This window comes from Melozone crissalis, unplaced genomic scaffold (assembly GCF_028551555.1).
Source record: "Melozone crissalis strain CALT ecotype California unplaced genomic scaffold, PUWL_Pcris_2 ptg000027l_1, whole genome shotgun sequence".
NCBI classification, from domain to species: domain Eukaryota; kingdom Metazoa; phylum Chordata; class Aves; order Passeriformes; family Passerellidae; genus Melozone; species Melozone crissalis.
The window spans coordinates 75,750,781-75,774,985 of NW_026535805.1; the positions used below are offsets into that span (position 1 = coordinate 75,750,781).

The following is a 24,205-nucleotide window of genomic DNA, read 5'->3' on the forward strand; positions in this document are numbered from 1 at the left end:
TCCATTAAAAAATAATTCCAAGTTCTTAATGAAAGAAAGAATTATAAAGTATCTGAAAGTATTAAATCATGTTTATGAAGTTTTTACATAGCCTGACTTTTAAGTCAAAAAAGGACCAAACAGACCACACTGCTTGATCTGAAAATTCCCAAAAAGTGAATTTAATTGTCTTTCAGAAATATACATAACTTTATCTTAAAGATGACAAACTACAGAAGTCACTGTTTCTCCATGTAAGTTGCTGGTGCAACAGCTGAATCTTCCAAGTACCAACACTGGAAATGGAAAAGTGTGCTCATATAAAAGTGACTTATTAAAAGAAAATGTGAAAGCACTGATAAAACATTAAATAATCTATATGTAGGAAGTAGAACAGGTGGCAATGAATGGAACTGAAGGTAAGGTAAATATTGTCATGCAAGCAATTGATGAGAGAAGCTAAAAGGATCATAGAATATCATTAAGTGCTAGAGTAAAAAACCCTGTCCAACTGAACAACCAACCAAACAAAACAACCACAAAACAGAAAAACCAAACCAAACAAATAAAGCCCCCAGACAAACACCCCCACCAAAAAAACCCAAAAGGAAAAACTTTAAGAGATATTAGGAGTTAAAGTAAAGCCACAGATAAAAAGAAAGACACCCTACTAAAGGTAAGTAGGAAAGTAAGTAGTTGTGGAAAAAAAAAACAAACCAGAAATAGTCCACAATGGTTTCTGCTCTCCAATCCTGAAGTGGAAGAAGAAAAATACATTTCTATTCCATATGATAGTGTGGATGGAACCAAAAAACTGCAGATATGAAAAATGATCTGCAACAACCCAAGACTTCATTAGGAGATGCTCTCAAATTCCTCCCAGAGCACTCTTGCAGTATTTCTCACAATGAATTAAAACATCAGCTTTGTACATTTATTCTAGATAACTGCTTGGAAGATCTGTTTCAAAAGAATAATGCATTTGCCAAAAAGACAGTGGAGCCTGTTTGCTAGGGAATTTCCTTTATTCTAGTACAGTTATGAATTGACTGAAACACAATTCTGGCTCCACATTCACACTGAATGTTATGAAAATAAAAATTTTCTAGTGTAAAAAGTGTTATGTTCAATACAAACATAGCATTTCATGGTTTGGACTGCAAATAAAGAATATCAAAGGAAGCAGACCTTTTTTCAACCCCAGAAAGTTCTTGGCACTAATAGATATTTGATTAAATTACAAAAACATATTTTTACTTCTACATAGTTAATTAATTTTAGAATAGCATGAAGAAATGGAAAAATAAAATTTATTATTATGGCTAATCATTTCAGGGACCATAATTATTTCTCAAACAGTATTTGTAAGATGCCAATTTATTTTAAGTATCACAGTTCACTGCTTATGCTCCTGGATACAATTGGCAACTAACATAACCCATCTATGTTTTATTTATTAGCTTAGCAGACAGATGTGCACTTACTGAATTTCACATTAATTGCTAATATTTCCCTATAGCAACAAAACCCTGAAGGCCTTGTTAGAAATATGTCAACGAAAAGTGGAGGTCTGTTTCTGAGTTTGTTTTTTACATGCAAATGCTTTTACACTTAAATATTCAGACCTTGGGGGAAAAAAAAATCTCTTTCCAATGACAGAAACAATTATGATTGGATAAGAGCATTGTCCATTGCTGCTCCAGAAGAGCCTCAATATAAGGGCATAAGGGCAAGTAAATCAATATGCCTCAATTTCAACATAATTAAATCCATTAAAAAATCCACAGGGTGGGCTGTCAACTTAGTTTCCTAACTACACCAATAGCTTCAAAATTTCTCTAATTCTTTGTATTTCCCATGATGCATTTGACTAAAAATCCTGTGTCTTTCAAATTCCTACTGGAGAAACAGGCTCCTTAGGAATAAGTTGGTATTTTAGACTCTTGGCTTTAGATTTTTTTATTACTTTTTTAAAGTCTTTGGAATTTGGAACTTAGTATAGGGAGGTAATTTACAAGTAAGATATTACTGATAAAATGGCTACAGGCAGGGTATCTTTGTCAGTGAAATTTCAGAAGTCTGTCTCCTGCTGAGTCAATTGCAATTAAAAAAAAAGGTACCTTGTGCACAGATTACAACAAAATTTGCCATATTTATTTTAGTCCAATTCCTGTATGTGCAGAAATTCATTGGGAACCATCACTTCTGCACACAAGAACTGCGCTCAGTTGCTCAAAGAGAACTGAAATCTCCAAATGAATACTGATTAAGTTGGAAAAATAAAGTCACATTCTTTCCTAACACTGAACTGCTTATTTGAAGAAATAGCGGTCACGAGAAATGCATCTTTAAAGACAATACAACCAGCAAAAAATTGGCATATTTTGGCTGGAGAGGTGGTGGTGCTACATGTAGAGTTAAAAGCAATGTTGCATGCTGCTATTCTGACAGAATTTCTCATACCTGCAAGAGTCACAGTAAAGTGTCTAAAGCTGCCAGCAAAGATATTTAAAAAGCCCTGCATTGGCTCCTCTGCCTTCACTTTTCAGGCAGGAGAATCAATCAGGAAGCAGCTCGGGATGACGAAAGCCGTGCCAGGGTGCCCAGTCAGCAAATGATCCCTTGGCTCTATGGCAGAACTGCTGCTCTCTGGCTCGGCAGCAGCTCCCCAGGGTGCTGCCCCACAGGACTGGAGGCTGATGGGCTACCAGGGGCACATGGAAAAGCAGGAGCCCTTCCAGTTACTTCCCCTGCCACAGAGAGAACAGCTTTGCCATGGCAACTGTGCTATGAACTCTTCTATGTATAGTACATCTTATTTCGGATATATCTTTCTGGAGGTTGGGTTAAAACCAAAAAATTTCTTCCCCATTCCTACAGTATTAAGAATCAATAACACTGAATTGCTGGAGCAATCTCAAATACTGTTTTCTTTGTATCCTGGTAGCCCCTGAAAATCTCTACTTAATTTCTTCCTTGAATATCTTACACTGCAGTTTACACTGTTCAAACAAGAGCAGTAAGAGAAGGAAAATGTGGATGGCACGAAAACAATCATAAAGTAGTACAGATATCTTACACTACCAAGATTTCTCTTCTCTTTAAACCAGACATTAGTGTTTGATACTGAATACCTATTACTGTAACTGATGCTTTCTTATAGGAATGATAACAAAAGTGGAGGATACAACGTTTGAAAATGCAGTTAGAATACTTCAGGTTTGCTAAATGTGGTACACTTTGTGAATGAGGAGACAGAGGAGAGAATTGTGTTTCAGAGCATCAGGTAGGAGAGACAACCAGGGCAGGCATCACTGACAAGTACAGGTAGCATTAGGTAAGAGTTTGTTCCAAAAACAACAAAAAATGATGAAGCCATGCCTTATATAGAGCCATAATAAAATTCAGTCAGATACAAATTAAGGACTATGTGAAGAAGAAGAAGAAGAAGAAGAAGAAGAAGAAGAAGAAGAAGAAGCAAGAATTATAAAACACTAGGAAGGATTTACAGAATCCTTATAGAAGGATTCTATATAGATTCTATACAGAAGAAAAGGAAACTCCATCATACTTACATGAAAAAATTCTCAATTCTTGTCTTAAATATTATTAATTCTAAGTTAATTCTATTATTTCAACAGTACCCAAACTCAGCAAGTACATAATGTTAGCATAGTATAAGTGCAAAAATTTAACGTAATTTTACTGTAAAATGGAGTCCTCTAGTTATTGCAATAGGCTCTGGATCTGGCCTTTAAATTCTGAATTCATAAGTATTCAGCATTACTATTGGACCATGAGTTCTAGGAAAGATTTCGTTTCCCATAGATGGATTTCTTGCTCAAACAATATTTTAATAAATAGATAATACATAGAAAAACAATATTTAGTCAGTACTACTGATTTGAGTTGATTCAACATAAACCTGGTTGGACAATTGCTTACAGTTCAGTCATATCTCTAACTTACAATGCAATTATATTTTATATATTGCCCTATATAACTTTATGCAGCTGTAATACAATATTTCAATATTTCAACATATTGTATCAATCTTGATTACGTATTTTTCTTGAGTTTTGCTTTGTTTTTTTTTTAATTAGCTGTTACTTAATTTTAGGCAATAAAATTCAGATAGAGAAAGCCAAAATTCATAAGCTATTATTAAAGAATGAGGCAAATAATAATTTTAAACAATAAACAGAATCAATACCAGCTTTCAGATTTGATGTATTAACACATTCTTAAATTCAGCATCTGGAAAAATTTGTGTAGAAAGGTGTTTGGACTAAATGACTCCTTCTGACCTCAGAATCCCTGAATCAATAATATAATTTAACTTTCAAATGAGTTTAAAATATTTTGTAAGGAAGTTAAAAAGTAGGTCTTGAAATTGAAATGTCTGCTAAAATACATTTTGAAGAACAGCTCTTATGATAAACAGACATATTCAAACATGAGAAAAAAGGTTCTTGAGTATCATTTTGTCATTAGCATAACACAAACCAGAACAGCTGAAATTCTTTGAAAGGCTATTGAAGTGAACACAGCTGTAATCTGCTCGTTACTCAGATCCTTACATGTAACTGTGCACAACTCTCTAAGGTCTCCAACAGTGGTGCAGGCCAGTCTTCAACTATATTTTTTTCCCCCAGTTTCCCCCCTCTTATGCTTACTATTTCTTCCATCTTTAGAGATAAATTATATTATACACAGGTGTTACAGTGAATATTGAATATTATCAGGGAAATCAGAAGTAATCTCTCTGAGAAACACAGAATTCACAGGACTCCAAACATGAAATCCCCAAAAGGCTTCCTCTGATGCAAACCAGTGACTTTCATGCAAAAATTACCTGTTTAACATGCCTGCCAGGAAACATCTTATCTACATCCTGAATTTCTATTACTGCCTGAAGAAGAAAGTTTAATCTCCTGCAATTTGAAATCCTAACTGTGGGATGTGTTAGTAGTTTTCTAATATGAGTCAAATTTTGTAAATTTTCTGTAAAGCCTCTTTCCTGACCTACTAGCATTAAGAATCACACCCTTATTATACCAATCTCCCCAAAACTAGCATTCACACTCTTAGTTAGAACAGTATTTCAATTTCTTCTAGATCTCAGAAGCAGGGGAAATCTGCAGTGTAGTTCTGCCTCCTTTTTCCCCCTTTGTGAGAATTTTGACCATAATTATTAATGTTAATATAATATATAAATAGGCATTTAAGAGCTCAGATAAATGGCTGAAAGGGTGCTGAAGTGTTTAATCCCACCCCTCACTCTGAGATAGGTTCCTGTATATTTAGGGCACTTCCAAAAGATGCTCATCATGAATGTATTTCAGTACTTCAGTGAGTTTGACATCTAACCTTAATCACAGAGTACATTTCTTCTTGTTCACACCAGTACACAAAAGGATTACTCCTTGTATAACAACTTTTCATGTTCTGGGAGGCAATTACAACTTCTCTTCCCCCTCAGTCCTCTCTTTTTCCAGATTATTTTATGGAAACTAACATTTTGTCAACAATATCTCTGAACACATCAAATATGCACACAAAGAATCCCATGAAGATTACTGACAAAAGATGGAATTGCCCTATCTATGATTTATGGTATTTTTAAATAGATGCAAAACGTTAAAAACAAGCCCAAACCACAAACTAACCAATAATAATTGTTTTTAGTGATTATAATTTATTTTTGGCATTTTGAGCAACTCTTTCTCATATATCATAGGTTGCCTAGTTATATACTAGCACAATTATAATGAATACTACATTACAATTATAATGACTATTAGTCCTCATCACAAAACACCTTTTACTGCTTGGCCTATTTAACAACACTATCTGTAGAAAACAGACGAATTTTGAGAAATATATTAATAATTTTTCCATTATTTCACAAGTTACACTTTAAAGGTGATTAGTTATGCTGTATAGCAAATAAAAAAATTATCCAATAAAAAAGATAATTCTGTAAGTAGTTTAATTCCCATGTGACTCTCTAAAGTCATTAGGGGAGCAGAAACTGTCTTTCTTTTTGTTAATCTTAAATCATGTACAAGGAGAATCTCAGCAGCTTTATGCTTTCCCTGGAAGTTAACTTCCTCTACTTTTTCTACAGTGGTATCTACACTCTAGAGAAACAGACGGGTTTAGAAAGAGCTGTCTTTTGCATGATAATTAATTTTTAATAACCCATGACCATGGAAGACTGTATCTCGAATAACCCACAGACTGGAATTGACTTCTACATTACAAAAATATAGGTATGAACTTCTAATTAATTAAATTCAGACACTCAAATTTAAGTAGATTCTTCTTCCAAGCTAAGCAGAGTTGAGCAGTTCTTGAGCAACCACCATGCAGAATAAAGTAGCATGACGCATTCCAAAAGTTGTCCAAAGCATTCACTAGCAGAATCATGAAATGTAGAAGAAATTAAGGTTTGTGATTCAGATAATGTTCTTTAATATTCCAAATAATGATCTTGTTTATTTTATATAGTTTCTTAAAGTACTACTAGTTCCCGGCTTTTACTAGGAATGGCAGTTTTAAATCCATATAATGGCACTACAATCCTAATTTGTTTCTTTTATGCCTACAGGTGTTTGGCTGTGATTTGGGTTTTTTTGGTTTGTTTTTCTTTTTGAAAAGGGTTCTTGCTTCTATTACTATAGAGAATGGATGATGCTCAATTAGAAGAAATGTTATTCAGTATTTTTTCTGTTCTTGTTATATGCATGGGCATGAAATGTGTAGTATTCAGTCTCTTCTGAAGACAGAATTAAAACTTTCTTTTTTTTATGACAATCATTGCTATAATCCCACACATACCACAAATATTACTTTAACTTCATAAATGCTTTTAGAGTGAGGTAATGCTTTTCTACTTTTAAGAAAGAATCTTTTCAATCTAGCTGCTAATGCATTCATGGGTGTCTAGGACATGAGTTTACAATGCCTGCTATTACACAGAAATGCATAAATTCAAAGCAAAGCCTATGCTGGCTTCTGTGAAAACTGTGGACACTTATGTCTTCCTCTTCATAGAAAAAAAATGGTCTGAGAAAGAAAAAAAGTTTCAGTCTGAATGGTAAACATTTTCCAAAAATTTACCAACTGAAAAAACCTCTAATGATAGAAAACACTATCATTTACCTGATCTACAATGTGGGCGAATTTTACTGTGTGAAAATTGATTATTTTGTCGTGCTTCTGAGAGAGAAAAGTATTCTTTTCACATTATACCTGAAAATTTATTCTGTTTTCAGCAGATGGTACAATAATGTCTTTCAACAATGCAGCATTTATCTGACAAAAGCACAACCCACTAGTCTAATTTTGCTATCAATATTGGAAATACTAACTGGAATTATACACCATTTACTTTTGAGAAAAACATACCTATTATCTAGAATTACTTCTTATTTTCAGTGAGAAAGAGTTTTCAAGCTTAAAAGTGCCTTGCCCCCTTCAGCCCCAAACTTCTGGCGTTACCTCCTCCTGGCTACTCTGGAGCTAACAGTCTGTGAAAGACACACAAGGTTTGGTATGTAATCAGGTTTGAGAAGTAAAAGGAAGGTAATTGTGTTGGGGTTTAGGTGGCTGGAAGGGAGGTGTGGTAACATCAAAGACCTAGCAGTAGCACAATAGCAGCAGACAATGAGAATATCTAGATGGTACAAAAGGGAGGTTAGTCACAGTGAAGGATCACCATGTTGATGACTCCTGCTCTTGGCAAGCACTGCTCTAGATGTAATTTGAGTTCTCAGTAACCCTTGGTCATTTACCTGTTCCCTCTGCATGGCCTAAACAGCAGCACTTTACCTCCCCCAGCAGCAAAAAAAAAATAAATGTATGTTCTCTGACATGAGTGGACACAAAGAAAGTTTCATCAAGCTTATCATATAAGCTGCATGCTTCCCAACTAAACTACCCAGGTGAAAAACAAAACAGCTCCTAAAAGATCCAAGTACTCCAGTTTCTAGATAAATAATTTTGCTAGCTTGCTCAAGTTATTCAACACCCTTATTAAAATCAGGCAAGTTCTAAATTAAACAGAGAGAGAAGCTAATGTGTTGCTTTCCTTGAAACTTCTTTCTTCACTAAAACAATTTAAAAATAACAAGAGAAAAAGATATGGGACATACTTAAATATAATTAGTTCTAGCTGTTATTCAAGGTCTCTCTGAAATATCTTTCAGCCCTAGAAGGCTAAGGGCTAATTTAGTGGGTTATGTGCTATCCTCTAGGTTTCTTAGGCGCATGAAGGCTGTTCTACAGGATGTTCGAGAAAAATTAGGAGTTTCAGAGCATGCCTCAATATTCACCTTATGTTTCCATACACTGATAATTGTATCTTCACTAGTTTGCAACTCCTAGAGTGTTACTGAAGTTCCTATAAGCTTTCCTGAACAGTATTTCTACCTCCTTCGTAGGTAGAAAAATGACTTGTCTGTACATGACTTAACATCTTTTCTTCTAGAAACTCAACTAATTTGCAACTATAATCTCACTTCTAGAAAATTTATCAAACACTGTAGGTTTAGAGATGACAGAACAGCACAAGTGAGGGACACACTAGAGGATAGTGCTACCATTCAGCATGATCTCTAAAGGCTGGAGAAACTGCCAAAAGAAATCCTGAGTTGCTGCAAATAGAAGTGCAAAAAATGCTTTGAGCATGTTTTTATACTAGATAATTTCTAGATGTTGTTTCCAACCTTTTCCATTCCATATCTCAACAATCATTCAATGAATTTACTCTGTTTAAGTTAATCAACAGGACTGAATCATAGGTAAAATAATCAAATTGTGTAGGAAGAATTCAAAATGGTTAACTTACTCAGTTACTCTTAACCAAGTTTTTTTATAACTTATGACAATAAGTAGAAATACTACTTAAATTTTTAACTCTATTACTCCACTCTCTCATATTTATCATACACAATTCACTATAGTATTCTGTATAAAATGTTGTAGCTAGGCTGAGTAAAAGATCTTTGATTAAGTGATAAGGCTCCACGAAGCATTCTTGAAAACTGCAAGTTCAGCTAGAAGTTTAATAATCTGAAAACTCAAGAGGCACTAGTACTAACTTTTAATGAAAGAATTAATTATAAAGATGAAACAGAGCCCAAATTATCTTGTTTCAAGACAATACACCCAGAGGTTTAATTGGGCTTTGCCAATTCAATTCCAGGAATGACAGATGCCAAGAAATTCAAAACATACAAGTTACATCTTCGAAGTCTGCACTATAATCATGCAACCTGTCATTATCTACGAGAAAGAAACATATATTTTTCTTCTATTTTTCTCATTTTTCTGCTCTATGCATTTGACTTCTCCCTATGTGAATTGCTATTGCAATCAAGTGAAAATAATCCTTTCTTATATAATAGGAAGCTAAACTGGAGTGGATTCAAGATGATTATTTTCTAAAACAGATTTTAATTCTGTAATGTTGGTGCTACATGCATTTCAAATATATACTTTAGCAGGAAAGGAATATTTCTACAGGACATGCAACACAAATTGTGCTGCCGTAAATTTTTCTGTAATACTATATGTGTGCAAGGGTGCATTGACAATTGTGGTTCAACTCAGCAGAGGTACCTGGTTACCTGCCTTTCACACAAGTTCAAGCCTGCAACCAGCAATGTCTTAATCCTCAATCTAATCAAGCCATATAAATCATACATCCTGACTGAGAACACTTCAGCTTCTCTTTCAGGAGCACCTCCAACTTCAGCAAAACATCCTCTGCTGCACAAATCCTGGACATCCAAGCCTTACGTGAATCCAGCAACTCACATAATTAGTACACAGATCTAAACACACTTAGCTGCTGCTCTCTTTCTCTCTCACCACAAACCTAGTCCAGTATCCCATTCCCATATCTCTAAAGTCCCTATGAGTCCCAATAAACTCATTCTGACACTTACTCAGGTTCACCAGTTCATTAGCTGCACTGAATCAGTTGTGGACTGAGGCTACATCATCAGTGCCTACCTAAAACTGAACCCTCAGATCCCTAAGTCCTTGGCACAACAAACTTAAATCTGTCTCTGATACCCTCTATGAAGATGTTCAGCTTTAGATCACCCACTCTAGCTCCCTTAATTAAATCTACACCAGAAATGCTGTCAATGTAGCAAAGAATAGGAGTTGCTGCTGACAGTAGTTGTGGAACCCACTTTTCCTTCTGGGCACAGAATTAATCATGGTTGCCGTCTTGCCAGATTAAGCCTTATCCAGCCAGGCAGAGTGCTGTCACCCAACATATATACTAAGTTTAAAATATGCTATGGAACCAGATTTCATCTTCCCCATGTCTCAGCCATGCAAACCATAATTTCAATCTTAGCTACAAAGCAAACTCTATGCAGCTAATACCTTTTGTCCCTAAATATATAAAGATATAAACCTACTCTGTTAATAAGTTCTGCATCAGTTAAATCCATGAGAGACAAATTCTGCTTGTTTCAGAGCCAAACATGGGACAGCAGCCCCTTCTGACTGTGGCAGCAGCACTTGAACATTTTAGAAAGCACCAAACAAATATCAGGTAATCTTCCTGGTCTGTAAAATAGTGATGGCTGTGCATACGCTCTATAGGTAGGTAAACACTGCTCTAAATGTATTTTTGGCAAAACCAAATGGAACCAACAAAGGAGGTTCCAACGGGGCAAGCTGATGTTCTAAGTCATTATGTATAGATCTGTCAGACATGTTTAGAAAGACAAGTGTGTGCAAAGCTAAGACATCCAAGATATGGATGTGTCCTGTAAAATGAAAAGAGTGTTTTGAAAGAAAGATGGAGTTATGAGTTTACACTAGTATCCTCTATAATTCCATAATTTCCACTTACATTTTATTATATTTATCTAAGGTCTTAAAAAGATTTTAAATTATAGGCTGTTGTTACTCTTTAAACAAAAAATCATTTTATCAGTGATTCCCTGTTAGAAATTCTAGGACTACAACTCTTTATTTTTCCATTTTCTGAAGATATGAAATACTAAAGCAGCAAACAGACTGCAAAGCCACTGACGCAAGAACTGTGCATTTATAACATATCCCAAAAAAGCATTTAGTGAAGCTGTGTTAAAAACATGCATAATGAGGATGTTAAACAATTCTCCAAAATCAAAAGCCAAAGGTAAATCTGTAAAAAAATCTGTTACCTTTCCTGGAAATTGAACTTTTAAGAGCACATATGGTATATATATGCTATTCACACAGACAACTGCAATAACCAAAAAGCATTAAGGAAGCAGTGCTCAATTTTCTGTAACATCATTCCATTTTGCAAATCATTGTCTGTAAGCAGGAATGCTCAATAAGGAAGGGAGCCTAATGGGAACATTAAAGCTATCTATTTGAAGACACAGGTTTAAGTAAAAATCAAATGGTCTTCCAGACTAGCAAGTTTACCACACATGCCACAAAAATCTGACATTTTGTCCTTATTCATGTTCTGCTTTCAGGCATGTAAAAGAACTAAATGAGCTGCAAAGAAAGCAATAGAAAAAGGACAGTATTAACAGTGAGAATAAGGAAGTAAAAGCATCAACCCACATTTTAAAAAAGATGTAATGAAAGCTTAACTGCACCAGAAATTCAAATAGGCAATTTCATTTAATTTATAATCATGTTATTTTTGGTTTTGTTGGGTTTTGGCTTATTGGATTTTTAGGGGCTTTTTGTTGTTGTTGTTGTTGTTGTTGTTGGTTTTGGGGTTTTTTTGTAGTTTTTTGGGAGGTTGTTTTTTTTTTCCTTCTTTTTTTTTTGTTGGTTTTTTTTTGGGTTTTTTAAGCCTGAATTTTGTGCACTGTTTGAAAGAAGATTTCCAGAAATAACATTTAGTAACATTTTGAGACATAATATATTTTGGTATTTTTAATTAAGCATTTTTCCTTTTCCAGTATTATATTTCCATGAATGACATGATTCACCAATATTAAGAGTAATACTACCCTAGTCGACAGTTCTCCTCATGTAATCGATATTTGCTGCTTCTGTTCCCAAACACATCTGAGGTTTTCTGATTACATGTCATCCTCAATTTTGCCAAGCACCTAAGTGTAGTCAAAGCCCTGCTACCTTTTAGTTCTGTAGGAACACTTCTAAACTCCTTTCTCCTTAATGGTATCATTTCAAGATAATATGAGAGGGAAGAGAACACTGCATGAACCATTTGTCATTTTCCAGCTCTGTCTGACATGTAAGCATCTTAAAATCTAATCTGTAATAGGGGATGACATATGCAGCAAAGGCAGGTATACACTTCAAAGGTGTATGGCACTCTTTTGGCGTATACCAAGTCTTGACTGATTCTCTCATTCCTGCCTTTCAGGGAAGACATTTACATATTCCCAAAACTGTATCTCCACACAAGGTTTATAAGAAATAATGCAGATCCACTAATTATTCTATCCATCCATTATTTCCTTTGTTATCAGTAGCATCAGCAGTTGAATGGAATAAAAATTACATTACATTTACTCAGAGCACTATTTTGCAGCATCTTTTAGAATTCACAGTTTAAAATACACTACAATCTCTGCTTACAAGCATAACAAGGAAAGAAATGACATCTTAGACAGGATGAACAGATGTCCAGATGCAAGTTAAATTATTTTCATAAGGTCTACATAACACCAGTCTCTTTTTTTTAGCTAGGTGAAGTATTATTAATCTTATGCATCAGCAAAAGTCAACAGTAGAAATTATAAAAAGCCAAATATACTTGATAGCCATTTTAGTACCTCAAACAACAGCAGACTGCAAAAGGTATTTAGCTTCTCTAGCTGCATAATATTCTCAGTTGTTTTTTCTTATTAACTATTTTAGCCATTTTCTATCATAGTTGAGAAAAAATAGCATAGCTTTTTTTTCCTAATACATAGGAAACCTTTATTGCAATGCAATACAAACTTAATGCAATGCAATGCAAACTTATGTTTGAAGAGATTAGACATACTGCATAAATGAAGTAAACTTCTTGGAAAGAGGAGCTTGTCTGAAGAATTCTCTGCATCACATCAGACACACTTGCCTTTGGAATAAAGCATGTGGTGGGTACCACACCTGCCCAGAGCAACCATTGGATACAGAATGGATACATGGAGAAAGGCTTATGAAGACAAGCTCTGACATTATTAGCTCAGTTCTCAGCACTTTAAACCTTTTGATCATCTAGCTGAACCCAGCTACAGGAAAACTCCATTTTCCCTAAAGAACTGATTACCAACTGAGCTAGTCCAGCTTGACATTCATAAAGCCTCTAATTTGCAGGCCAGCTAGGAAAAAAAAAAAAGGCTAAAACAAAAGGCTCTGCAGCCACAGGAATATTTCAGCCCTTCATTTGCTTCCATATAGAGCTGTTCCTGTGCAGTTTGACATTCCGTTGACAAGCCTGTTAGCTACACAGTGCTGAATAGCAATGAAAATCTTGGGAAATACTCAAAATCATAGTGCTTCTGTGCTCCCCTTTGTTCTCTTTCTGCCTCAATACACTGCCTGCATAGACTGCTGGTGTTACAGGTCTGCCTGTTCAGAGGCACACGCATCAGACACACCATGGCGGAATGCATCTTACAAGAAGCTCCAATCCCCATATCCTGCACAGCCCATCATCATCAGTCACCAGCTGCGGACACTAAAGAATTCAAATGTATGATAACTAAGTGTACAGACAGAAGTAGGCTTTGCATGACTACCTGTTACAATGTTCTGCAGGATCAGGTCTTTGCTCCAACAACATGTCTTGCCCAGATCATCCAAAAAGACATTTTTGTAGAGATATTATGGCATTTTCGTCCCTTAACTTTGGAATTTTTTAACATAAATATCTGCACCTCAGGAAAGGACTTAAATGTCCTTTCTCATAGGCAGAAGAAAGAAGCAAACAAGTCTGGGACCAATTACCATAATTATCTAAGAGAACATAGGTTGGACAAGAAATGACTTTTCCCCTCCCTTGACTACAATGGAAAGCTTAAGTAAGAATGTCAGATGGAAATATCATACACATCTGAATTCAAGTGAGACAAATCCCACGTTATATCTAAATCCTTTGGCTCTTTTGAGTCAAAGCTGTTGTAATGAGTCCGATTCTCAAGAATTTTTGTAACACTCAGCAAAGCCTTGCATGACTGTTTATCTTCATGTTGCCAAATGTTTAGCTAATCTTAGCTGCTTGTTTGACTTTTACAAGAAGCAGACAGCAAGGTCTACTACATACACCTAACTAAAGAGGAAATCTCTCCCTTTATGTCCTCTGTCATTCACTTCAGGTGAGAAGTCAGCACCCACATCTGAATTTGGACTTAATGCTTACATACAATATTGAGAATTACATATAATTTGGTGCTTTGATTACAAAACCCCACACAAACAGCTATCCAGTGTACAGCTTTTGTGATAAAACGATTTTAAATTTTCAAAAAGGTAAAAATGGTATGTAGAAAGTAATGCAATAAAACTTGGGTAATGCTACCCAAGCTATGCATCAGCAATTACTGAATAACAGAGCTTTCCAAAACCTCATAGTATGTCTTTCTTTCCTATTTCAGAATCAATTTTCTGGTTTCTAATTTTCTTTTTCAGAATTCTTAGAATTAATACTGGAGGGGTTAGAAATGAGCAGTAAATCCAGTAAACCACTACGTCCTTTCCATTTCTAGCCTTCTGTCTTTGAAAGTCATCATAAAGGCAAATCTGCTATCATGAGAGGAGCTCAACATGTGAAAATTAATCCATCTTCCACAGTATCTGAAATCTTTGATTCAGAAATCTCAGTATCTTACACCTCTATCTGTTCTGCAGTAGAAGTCCAGTTGGGGATCAGAAAATTTCTATTTCATAGTAACTTAAGGTTCAATTACAGTATTCTTATAAATTTTATTTATGAACATGAAAGCTTCCTATTATACATAAAACTCAAAAGACCATATGCAACATCTGTAAAAATAAGGAGATACAACTGAGTTTATATTAATATGCTTTTGCCTAGAATTCAGCATGCTTGTGTCAGCAAAGCATTTAAGGGCTTTACTTTGAGCCCATGATGACGTACGTAAATGAATTAAAGCAAACTACTAACTTGCTTAAGAGTTTAGTAACATAAAAATAATCTTAACTGTGTGGAAAATCAGGATGACTATACTGTTTCACATGCTCCTTAATTATTTTTAATTTCCATATTAATATGTGGAAATATTGTATGCAAAATTTTATGATTCATGTATTTGACATTAATTTGCCTATTGTAAGATTAAAGGATTTAACCAATTAGAAAACAATATAAAAATATTTAGAGTAATCCCTGTACTTTTCTCTTGTAGTTTATTGGAAACACTTTCCAATACACAACCTAATTTTTTAATTTTTAAAGCATGGGGCACAGATAGCACTTTGGAACTGTGGGTCATCGACTGATAAGCTTGTTCCAAGACGACACAGTTACAAACTCTCTAAAATCAGTGAGAATTTGAAATTAAAATATGTTCAATATTTATCAAAGATGTATACACAAACCTGCAAGGGGTTGTGCTGAGCACACTTCTACTGAAGACATGATGGAATATAAAGTTGCATATTCTTGAATTCATGCATTTGGCAAACTACTTGGAACTTAGCTCAAGTCTTAATGAGGAAATTAAAACAGAAATGTTGAGCTATCTAGATGATTCATTTAGAAAAACTAAAAGGAATGTTCTTTTTATTCCAGGTCACTGTTGAAAACCATCTTCAATTAAAAAAAATTACTATAAACAATAAAACAGAAATTTGCCTGGATGAATAAACTGTCTTTTTAAATTTCTGTTTTCCATCAAATGTTCAAAAGCCAATTGCAAACTAACCTGGATACATGCCTTAGGTAATTCTTTATTTCTGTTTTGTGCCTAAAACAATAAAACTAACTAACAGTGAAGCAAAACAAACCTCATGTATTTCCACACCTCTAATCATAACTAAAATTAAGAATTTCTAATTTGATTGTTTTAAATGGGAGATACTATTTGCAATTAACAGTGGTTTTGCTTAAGTAACAAAACACAATTAGAATACTTGTCAGCTAATGAAGTTTGATTATATGAAGTATTATCTTTCTCCAAACTCTAATTTAAGTATTTATGAAAAGTTTTTGTTTTAAAGCTGGGGGTTTTTATTTCAAACTGATACTGCATCATTAGATTTGATTATAAAACAAGAAAAAATACTTTAATCCTTTTTAGAATCATATCTACCAGAAGTCATGCTACACAAATTCAGAATCATTTGGAAGCTGGTCCATAAATCAGGCCATCAGAATTGAGTGCTATTGTGATCTATTGCCAGAATATTATCACATACAGAATATATGAGGGTTTTTAAGTGAACACAATACATCTATTAGGACTAAGTGCAAGAATGCATCAACTTTAAAAACACTGACTTCATCACAAGCTAAGCAAACCAGAACTTCAGTTACTTGCCCTACATGTACTGCAGCTTTTCAAATTCCTACAGTGTCAGCTACAGATTGACAGATGCCCAGCTCCTGAGGCTTCACCAAATATAAAAGCAATAAAAATAATTACAGTATGGCAAGGTTAAGCAGTTCCATAGTAACTAACTCAGCAAAGCACAATGCTCAGTATGAGCTTGACATCACTGTGGAGAACTGAAAGGTTCTGCATTGCCACTGGCAAAACTCTGAAAAGAAAGAAGACTAATTCTGTTAAACAGGTGAGATTTAATAACGTTAAAAATGAACAGCTGCTTTAAACTTAAAAAAACAATTATTGTTTTTAATTACACTCTACCCTATCCTTACAATTGTCAAAAGTCTTTTTACTTGGTTGCCATCAATAAATCTTGTATGCAAACAGTAACCTAAAATAAGGCACAGCTCATTGCCTTATTCTTTCAAAACTGGCATTTCCAGAATATAATTCAAACACACTAGAAATCTGGGTTGGCAATTACATATTCTTTCCCCAACAGTCCAACTTACTACTACATCATACCCTAGAGAGAAAAAATTAATACTGCTTGAGCAACACTTAAGCCTTTTGTTAAATTAGACTGGCGCAAAATAAATCTTCCACCAAATAAAAAGTTTTTAGGATAGTATAAAATCCAGTTGCAATCCCAAGTGAAGCTGAACCTTTTTGCATAAAATACACACCAACACATACAAATGCATGAAAAATCTATGAAACCCCTATTTAGTGCATATATCTTTTTTTCAAATGTTAAAGGAACAGCTATTGTCTCTCTCTTTCCTCTGTAGTTTACTGGAAATAATTTAAGTTAAGAAGAAATTTTACCAAGAGTTCTATTCTGCTATTTAGCTCCTACTCATTGTAACAAATTAAATATGTGCTGGACAACTTTTGCATCAGGAAAATTGATAATTTGAAATAATAATAATGTGAAACATGACATCTAATTCTGAAATAAAATAAAGTAGCTGACTTTCCAGTTTTACATGAGCTAGGGAGAGAATACCAAAGTTATATTGTCTGTTTAGCTGAATACCAAAGTTGTATTGCCTGCACACTCAACAATTTATACATTGTACTAAATCTTCTAACTCATTATTTTAAGTATTTTGCAAATTATATAGTATGATCTAAAAACCTATTCAGTCTATTTATTATACAGTCTGATAATTTTACCTTTCTGTATGGAATTTTCTCTTACTTTATGCCTCTCTTTTTGAATTTGCTGTTTAAGGTAGGTCCTAGCATTTTCTGGGTTCATAAATCTGAATATTCTATAGAATGATGATTTTCTTTACATTTTAAGAAACAAATAAATTCAGCCAAAACACTGCCCAACACCACTCTCTGGGCTTTCTTGAAAAGAAAAGATGACAGTACCTGGTGAGCCTGCAACAACTGCTCAGCAAACTGACGGACTCCCGATAGGAGAAGGGGTATTAAAGAATTTCTTAGTATGTTGTTCCTTCCTAGCAAACCCAGCGTTTGTGATACAGAATGCAGTGCCTGAAACTAAAGAGAAATAACAGTAAATTTAATCTTTCAAAATGAATCTCAGTCTTTTTTTAATCCCAAATGATTACTTTAAGTAGAAATGGGATTTACATATTAAAATGTTAAAGGAAAAAGTCCAGTTCAAAATTCTATTGATTACAGACTATGAGATCTATGAGAAATTGGCATCCATCCTCACAAGAATAACACTACAGGAAACTGTCACAGGAACAAACTCCTCCAAAAGTGTGAACTCCCCAGGACACTGCTTTTCAGGATTAGATATCACCATACCCATCTCCTCACATAGCAAATTGGTGACTACTCTGCACATACAGTTCTTCTGCTTTTCATAGCTAGACAAATAAATGAACAAACTCTTTGAAATTCAAACATGCAAGCTGAGAGCTGTACTAGGGTGTTGTCAATGTAGTTATCAGGAAAAAAACTGATTAAATGCTAACTGCTAGAAGACACACTATGTATCTGTATGCATTTTCAAATTCAATTAATTCACTTTCATATTGTTCTTTAACGATGCATTTCTCCTGAACCACAAGAGGAGTGATGTAAATTTGCATGAGAATTATGTTAGTAATTTTTTGCCACAGTTTCTTCTACTAAAAAAAAAATAAAATACTGTTTTCTTTGTTCCCTGAAATTGAAATAAATAGCTATTATGTAATGAAGCATACTTCTCTACAAAGTACACAAGATTTTTCTATATGTAAATAGAAATACTGGAGTTATTTCAAAGGAAAAAGAAGACACATTAATTACAATTATTATAACTTGTGTTTTTATATAAATGCATATCCCCTACAACATTAATATTCAGTAACTCTTTGTAAATGAGTATTTTTGACTGACAAATTTCTTACACAAATCCGTATGCCTAAGAATAACTATGATTTCTGAACCACTCCAAACAGATAACTGCATCCTATTAACAATCTAGATTATACCTCCAGCCAACTCACATGAGTATATAGATGCAGACAAATATATATCTATCTATATATATATATATACACACTATCTATATATATATATATATATATACACACACACACACACATATATGAATAACAATACTTGCCCACCATTTACAAGTTTGAATCCTGCTGGAAAACTTTTCCAAACACACAAAGGGCAGGAAGGTGTTCCAGGAGCAGTCAGCCTGATTTTATTTAGGGGAAGCATTTACCTCGACTTTACCATGGTTTTCAACATGGCCTCCTGTAAAATTGTCACTGATCAAATTCTGGGCTAGGGAAGTGGACAGTGAGGTGACTGAAATCTTTTGCTGTAAAACCCATTTATTAGGCAGCTTCACATTTACAGTTCTTGCTTGACTGCCTGATCAGCAGGTGATGCAATGTCTATTTCCCAGCCTCTTCCAGCTGGTAAAAAGTTGGATCAGCTTGGTTATCATCTGTCCAACATGAGACTCCTATGCACAGTCCAATCCAACTTTAATAAAACTTTGCCCTCAATCATCTCACTTCTGCATGTAATCCCAAAACAAGTATCAAAAGAAATCTACAAAAGAGATACAAGTCTCAAGTTCAGAACCAAATCTTCATGCAGAGATACAAAGAAAACTCCTCCTATTAAAAAGAATTCATAAATTGTACACATACAGCTTTGAAAACCTGTGTAATTAAAATTATTCATTAACATATACACCAAAGAGTCTATAAATATGAAATGTGAATGAAAATGTGATAAAAATAGGTTTCTGAATAATGAAAATTATATAAAGGGATAATGTAATGCATGCGTCTACCTAGGCTTTGAGGCTATATAAATTAAAATGAGACATTCATATACTAGAAATATATACCCTTCCAAACAAAACAATGACTCCTCTTTCTAAAAATAACGTAGAAATTACCATTTTGAAAGCATATTCCACAGTATCTACTAGAAACAAGTTTGCAACACCTGGATAGTTCTGCCTTGACAGCACCCATGTTCCCAAGGCTACAACTGCTTCAACTCAAGGTTTAAAAAATGCCTTAAAAATAGCACATTTTTCAGTCAAGTTACCATTCATTTTTATTTCTTTTAATAAATTAGGGAGGAATACAAATTTTACAGTTCTATATTTTCAGAGCATAACATTGAGTATACTTGCTAATTTGCCTTTGGTGAGCAAGCAAACTACGCAATCCAGAGCAGTTTGTCAAGGTAAACTCTCCAAAAGATCACAGTAAAACATAAATATTTTTCTTGTTTAAGGTCTCTTCTATTTGCTTACATAATTTTTGATAGATAATGCAGCAATGATATTTTTGGTGCAATTATTAATGCTAGCAGCTGAGATTTAACTAAAATAGAATCTTTCACAAAATTTCCATATCTTTTATGGTTTGGCAACAGTTGCCATTTTTTATTTGGAATTTTTGAAGACTAGATAACAAGGGACCTTGAAATTTAAAGACTCAGCCTCTACTAAGAGAAGTAAGTAGGTATTTTGTATTTTGTAATGATGCCACTTAGGGTACTTGAGATATGAGTATCAATGGCACTGAAAAATGCCAATGATGAATTTATTAATACTTAATAAATATTCTTATTAAATGTATGCTTATAATATAGCATTTCCCAGTTACATATTATAGAAAATATATTGTAATTATCTTTAATAAATATTAATACTGATTTTTTTAAATCCCACTGATTTATTAAAGAGCATAGGTTTTACATTGTATCTTGGTGGACCTCCTACGTTCCTATAAGAATAGTTTAAGAAAATAAGAGACAACAAAGAAGGTTAAAATAATGCTTATAGACTGTGTGGATTAAATGCACACAGAACAAATAAGCATATAAGCAATGCAGCATATAAGCAACGAATATGCAAATAGCAAACAAAAGTAAGACCTTGTTGTACAGCAATGCTCGTGTATTGCCAATTTTACTCTGGAAACATTCAAACTAAAAATCTAATAGTATATAGTTTCATTAAAGATAAAAGCATATATTCAATGCTCTAATCTATCCAATATTTAAAAGGAACAGAAATATTTTAATCCCTTAGGCTTGTTTAATGTTGTAGATTAAATAAAACCAATGCATTTCAGGAATCCTCATGTAAAAGCAGTCAGAAAACTGGATTGTAGAAAATATACCATTAGAAACAGGAAGCAATGGAGCCTGGTTCACTGTTCAGGTCCTGCATCACCTCTTCCCAGCCCTCCTCCCACATCCCAGGTTCTACTGTCTTCCCATGTTACTCAGGATGCAGAGCAAGAGAGGGCAATGCTGCGCCAGCAGCTGGGAAGGATGTGTGCATTGTCAACCTGGCTGTTGCCAAAATGAATATATAATGTCTATGTTGAGCTTATCTCAGGTGTACTAACTGGGTCCCTCCTTCACTCAGCTAAAGAGTTTAAAGCCTACTTGAAGGTATTATTGACCTTTAACTTCTTTCCAAGTGATTTCAACCTGCCTATCAAAATTTACTTGCCGAGGAAATGACTGATAACCAAAGCAGACAGCATACATACTGTAAGCCCTGTTCCCCAGGAAACAGCATTAAAAACTTTAAAAAATAGTTTTTTAGAACTCATTTATCAGCATGTTAGATTTTTTTTAATAGAGGAGATCTAAAATTTCTGAGTTAAATTCCTTCATGAGTTGCATGATTCACTGCACCATGCAGCTGTGTTAACTGCACCTTACTTTCTGTTTTTCTGTTTACAGTTTTTGTCCCAAGTAACAGCTCTCTTTCCTAATAAACTGACATATTTGGCAATTCAGGACAGGCAAATAATTATGGCAGGAATCCTCAAATTGTGAAGTCTTACAAACAAAACTATTTTCATCTTTGATTTCACATTGCCCTTGCCAATTTAGTCCAACCTGAGTTCCACTCCTAATCATCAATGCCAGTTGAAAACCTCACTTTTATACAGAGAACATTAGCACATCTTTTCTTATCTTCACATTGCTTCGTTTGTTAATTGATGCTTCTCATGTATCCCTCTCTTCCTGTTTACTTGCCAGTATTTCTTCTATCAGTCTCGAAAATTTATACATATTATTGCAACTCTTTGCTCTGCAGACCACATTTCCAGCCCTTACTCTGCCCTTATGCCTTCACTGAATCATACAATCATGGAATGTAAAGGTTGGAAGGGACCTTAAAGATCATCTACTCCCAACCCTCTCTGCCATGGGCAGAGACTCTCCCACCAGACCAGGTTGCCCAAGGCCTTATCCAGCACAGCCTTGAACAGTGGCAGGCCTGGCACATCCATAACTTCGAAGGGCAACCTGTTTCAGCATCTTACTGCCCTCACAGTAGAGAATTTCTTCTTAATGCTTGGGCTAAATTTCCCCTCTTTCATAATCTTGTTTATGCTTTTCTCCACTCTTCTCAACCTAATGTTCTCCAGTAGAACCATCAGTTGGCTCCACTGCTGGGGGCTGTCACTGTCAGGCTTGTCCCTGGCATGCTGTGGGGTGATATGCAAAGATTAGAGCCATGGGTGCTGGTGAGGATGCTCTGCTGCTGATTCAGAAATGTGCTAGCTGCACCAAAGCACTCTTGCAGTCTTAGGGAGATGAGCCAGGGACTCCTGAGGTAACAGAAGCCAACAGGGAAACACTAGGGAGGCAAATGTCTCAAAGGAATTAATGGGTGCTCTTCTAGGAAGGTGACATGGCTGACAACTCAGCTGAGGTGCCTTTACACCAGTGCACACAGCATGGGCAAAAACTGGAGGAGCTGGAAGCCACTGTGCTGCTAGAAAGCTACAACCTTGTTGCCATTACTGAAGCTCAGCGGGAAAAATCCCATGACTGGAGCATGATTGGAAGGCTAAAGGGTGTTCAGAATAGACAGGGGAGGAAGGAGAAGTGGAGAGATTGCTCTCTGCCTCAAGAGCTGGATTGAGTGAGGAGACTTGTCTTAGAAGAACAACCATGAGCAGCTTGAAAGCCTCTGGGCAGGAATCAGAGCCAACAAAGGGAACCTTGTGACTGGGGTTTACTACATGCCCCTGCTCAAGGGGAGCCTATTGACTAAGTCTTTTTGCAAGAGGTATTAAGCTCACAGGCTCTTGTCCTGATGGAGAGTTTCAGGCCACTCAGCATCTGCTAGACAAGCTAACTTTGTTCTGTATTCTTCCATAATTGTAGCTTTGGTATGATCTGCATCAGCTGAAGCTAGCTGAAAGGGGAAGACAGACAACATTTTCTTTCATTCATTCTTGTCTATGTTACTTCTATGATCCACTTCACTGAAGTAAATGAGGGTCAGTCAGTTTGGTGATTGCTTTAGACAGTAGCAATTTTCAAAACAATGGATTCTGATTACCATTTGACATAACTCTCTACATAAAGACAACAGATTGCTGAGAAAATTTAATTCAATAATCAAGAGATTCAAGCATTGACTCTTACTAGACCTCAAAATCCAGACAACATGTTTTAATATTCAAATATACAAATGAAGTGCTCTTCCTCTATAAAAGTAAAATCTTTTGGTGTATGAAAATGCACCCACAGTATTCCCCTTGGGACTCAATTAATTAGGAAAACTGAAGCCTGCTCATTTTACACTTGAAAACCACCAGTGACATGAATAACTATTTCTAAATCTTATTTGTCCCTAAGCAGGAAAGACTCTTGCAAACCAATGAATTAAGTCCTGTCTTGGCTGTGGCTGACAAAAGATACTGCAAACCTATACACAGTTGGGGAAGTTTATTGTCAACCACAACTGACTGCAGCATGTATTAAATGCATACTGTTGCATGTATTCAAGCATCAGAGTAAGTTTATGATGACTCTCTTCCAGGAAAATTCAGTCATTAATGAATCATACAAACTGTATCCTAGACAAGAAAAGATTCAAAACCATGGTTCTGATGAATGTGTGCTATTTAAACTGCACATGCACACATATACATTTCATTTTATAATTGCCACTGAGATTGAAACATTTCTCTTTATGCTTTTCAATGTATTACTTTTCAACTATTTTCATGAAGAATTGTGAATTCTTTCTCACACAAATACCCAGTAAAGGCAGTAAAATACTAGTCAGAACTCCTGCAATTGCTTTTCTGTTAAATGTTATCAATAGTAGTATTTTGAGCAGCGGCAAAATTTTACATAAAGGCTTTTAGGTGAAACATGAGAGAAAAATTAAAATGGGTAGTAAAGTCCCAAACAGTTCCTAAAACTATGTTGATGTCTCAGTGTCCCTC

At 35.0% G+C, this 24,205-nt stretch overlaps 1 protein-coding gene across 1 annotated transcript in view; it reads right to left on the reverse strand.

Annotated features, from left to right (window-relative positions):
* Positions 1 to 24,205, reverse strand: part of MEI4 (meiotic double-stranded break formation protein 4) — a 133,563-nt gene that overhangs the window by 23,228 nt on the left and 86,130 nt on the right. Inside the window, exon 5 of the mRNA XM_054279830.1 lies at positions 17,868 to 17,999. Coding sequence (XP_054135805.1) covers positions 17,868 to 17,999 — 132 coding nt within the window. The remainder of the gene's footprint in view (positions 1 to 17,867; positions 18,000 to 24,205) is intronic.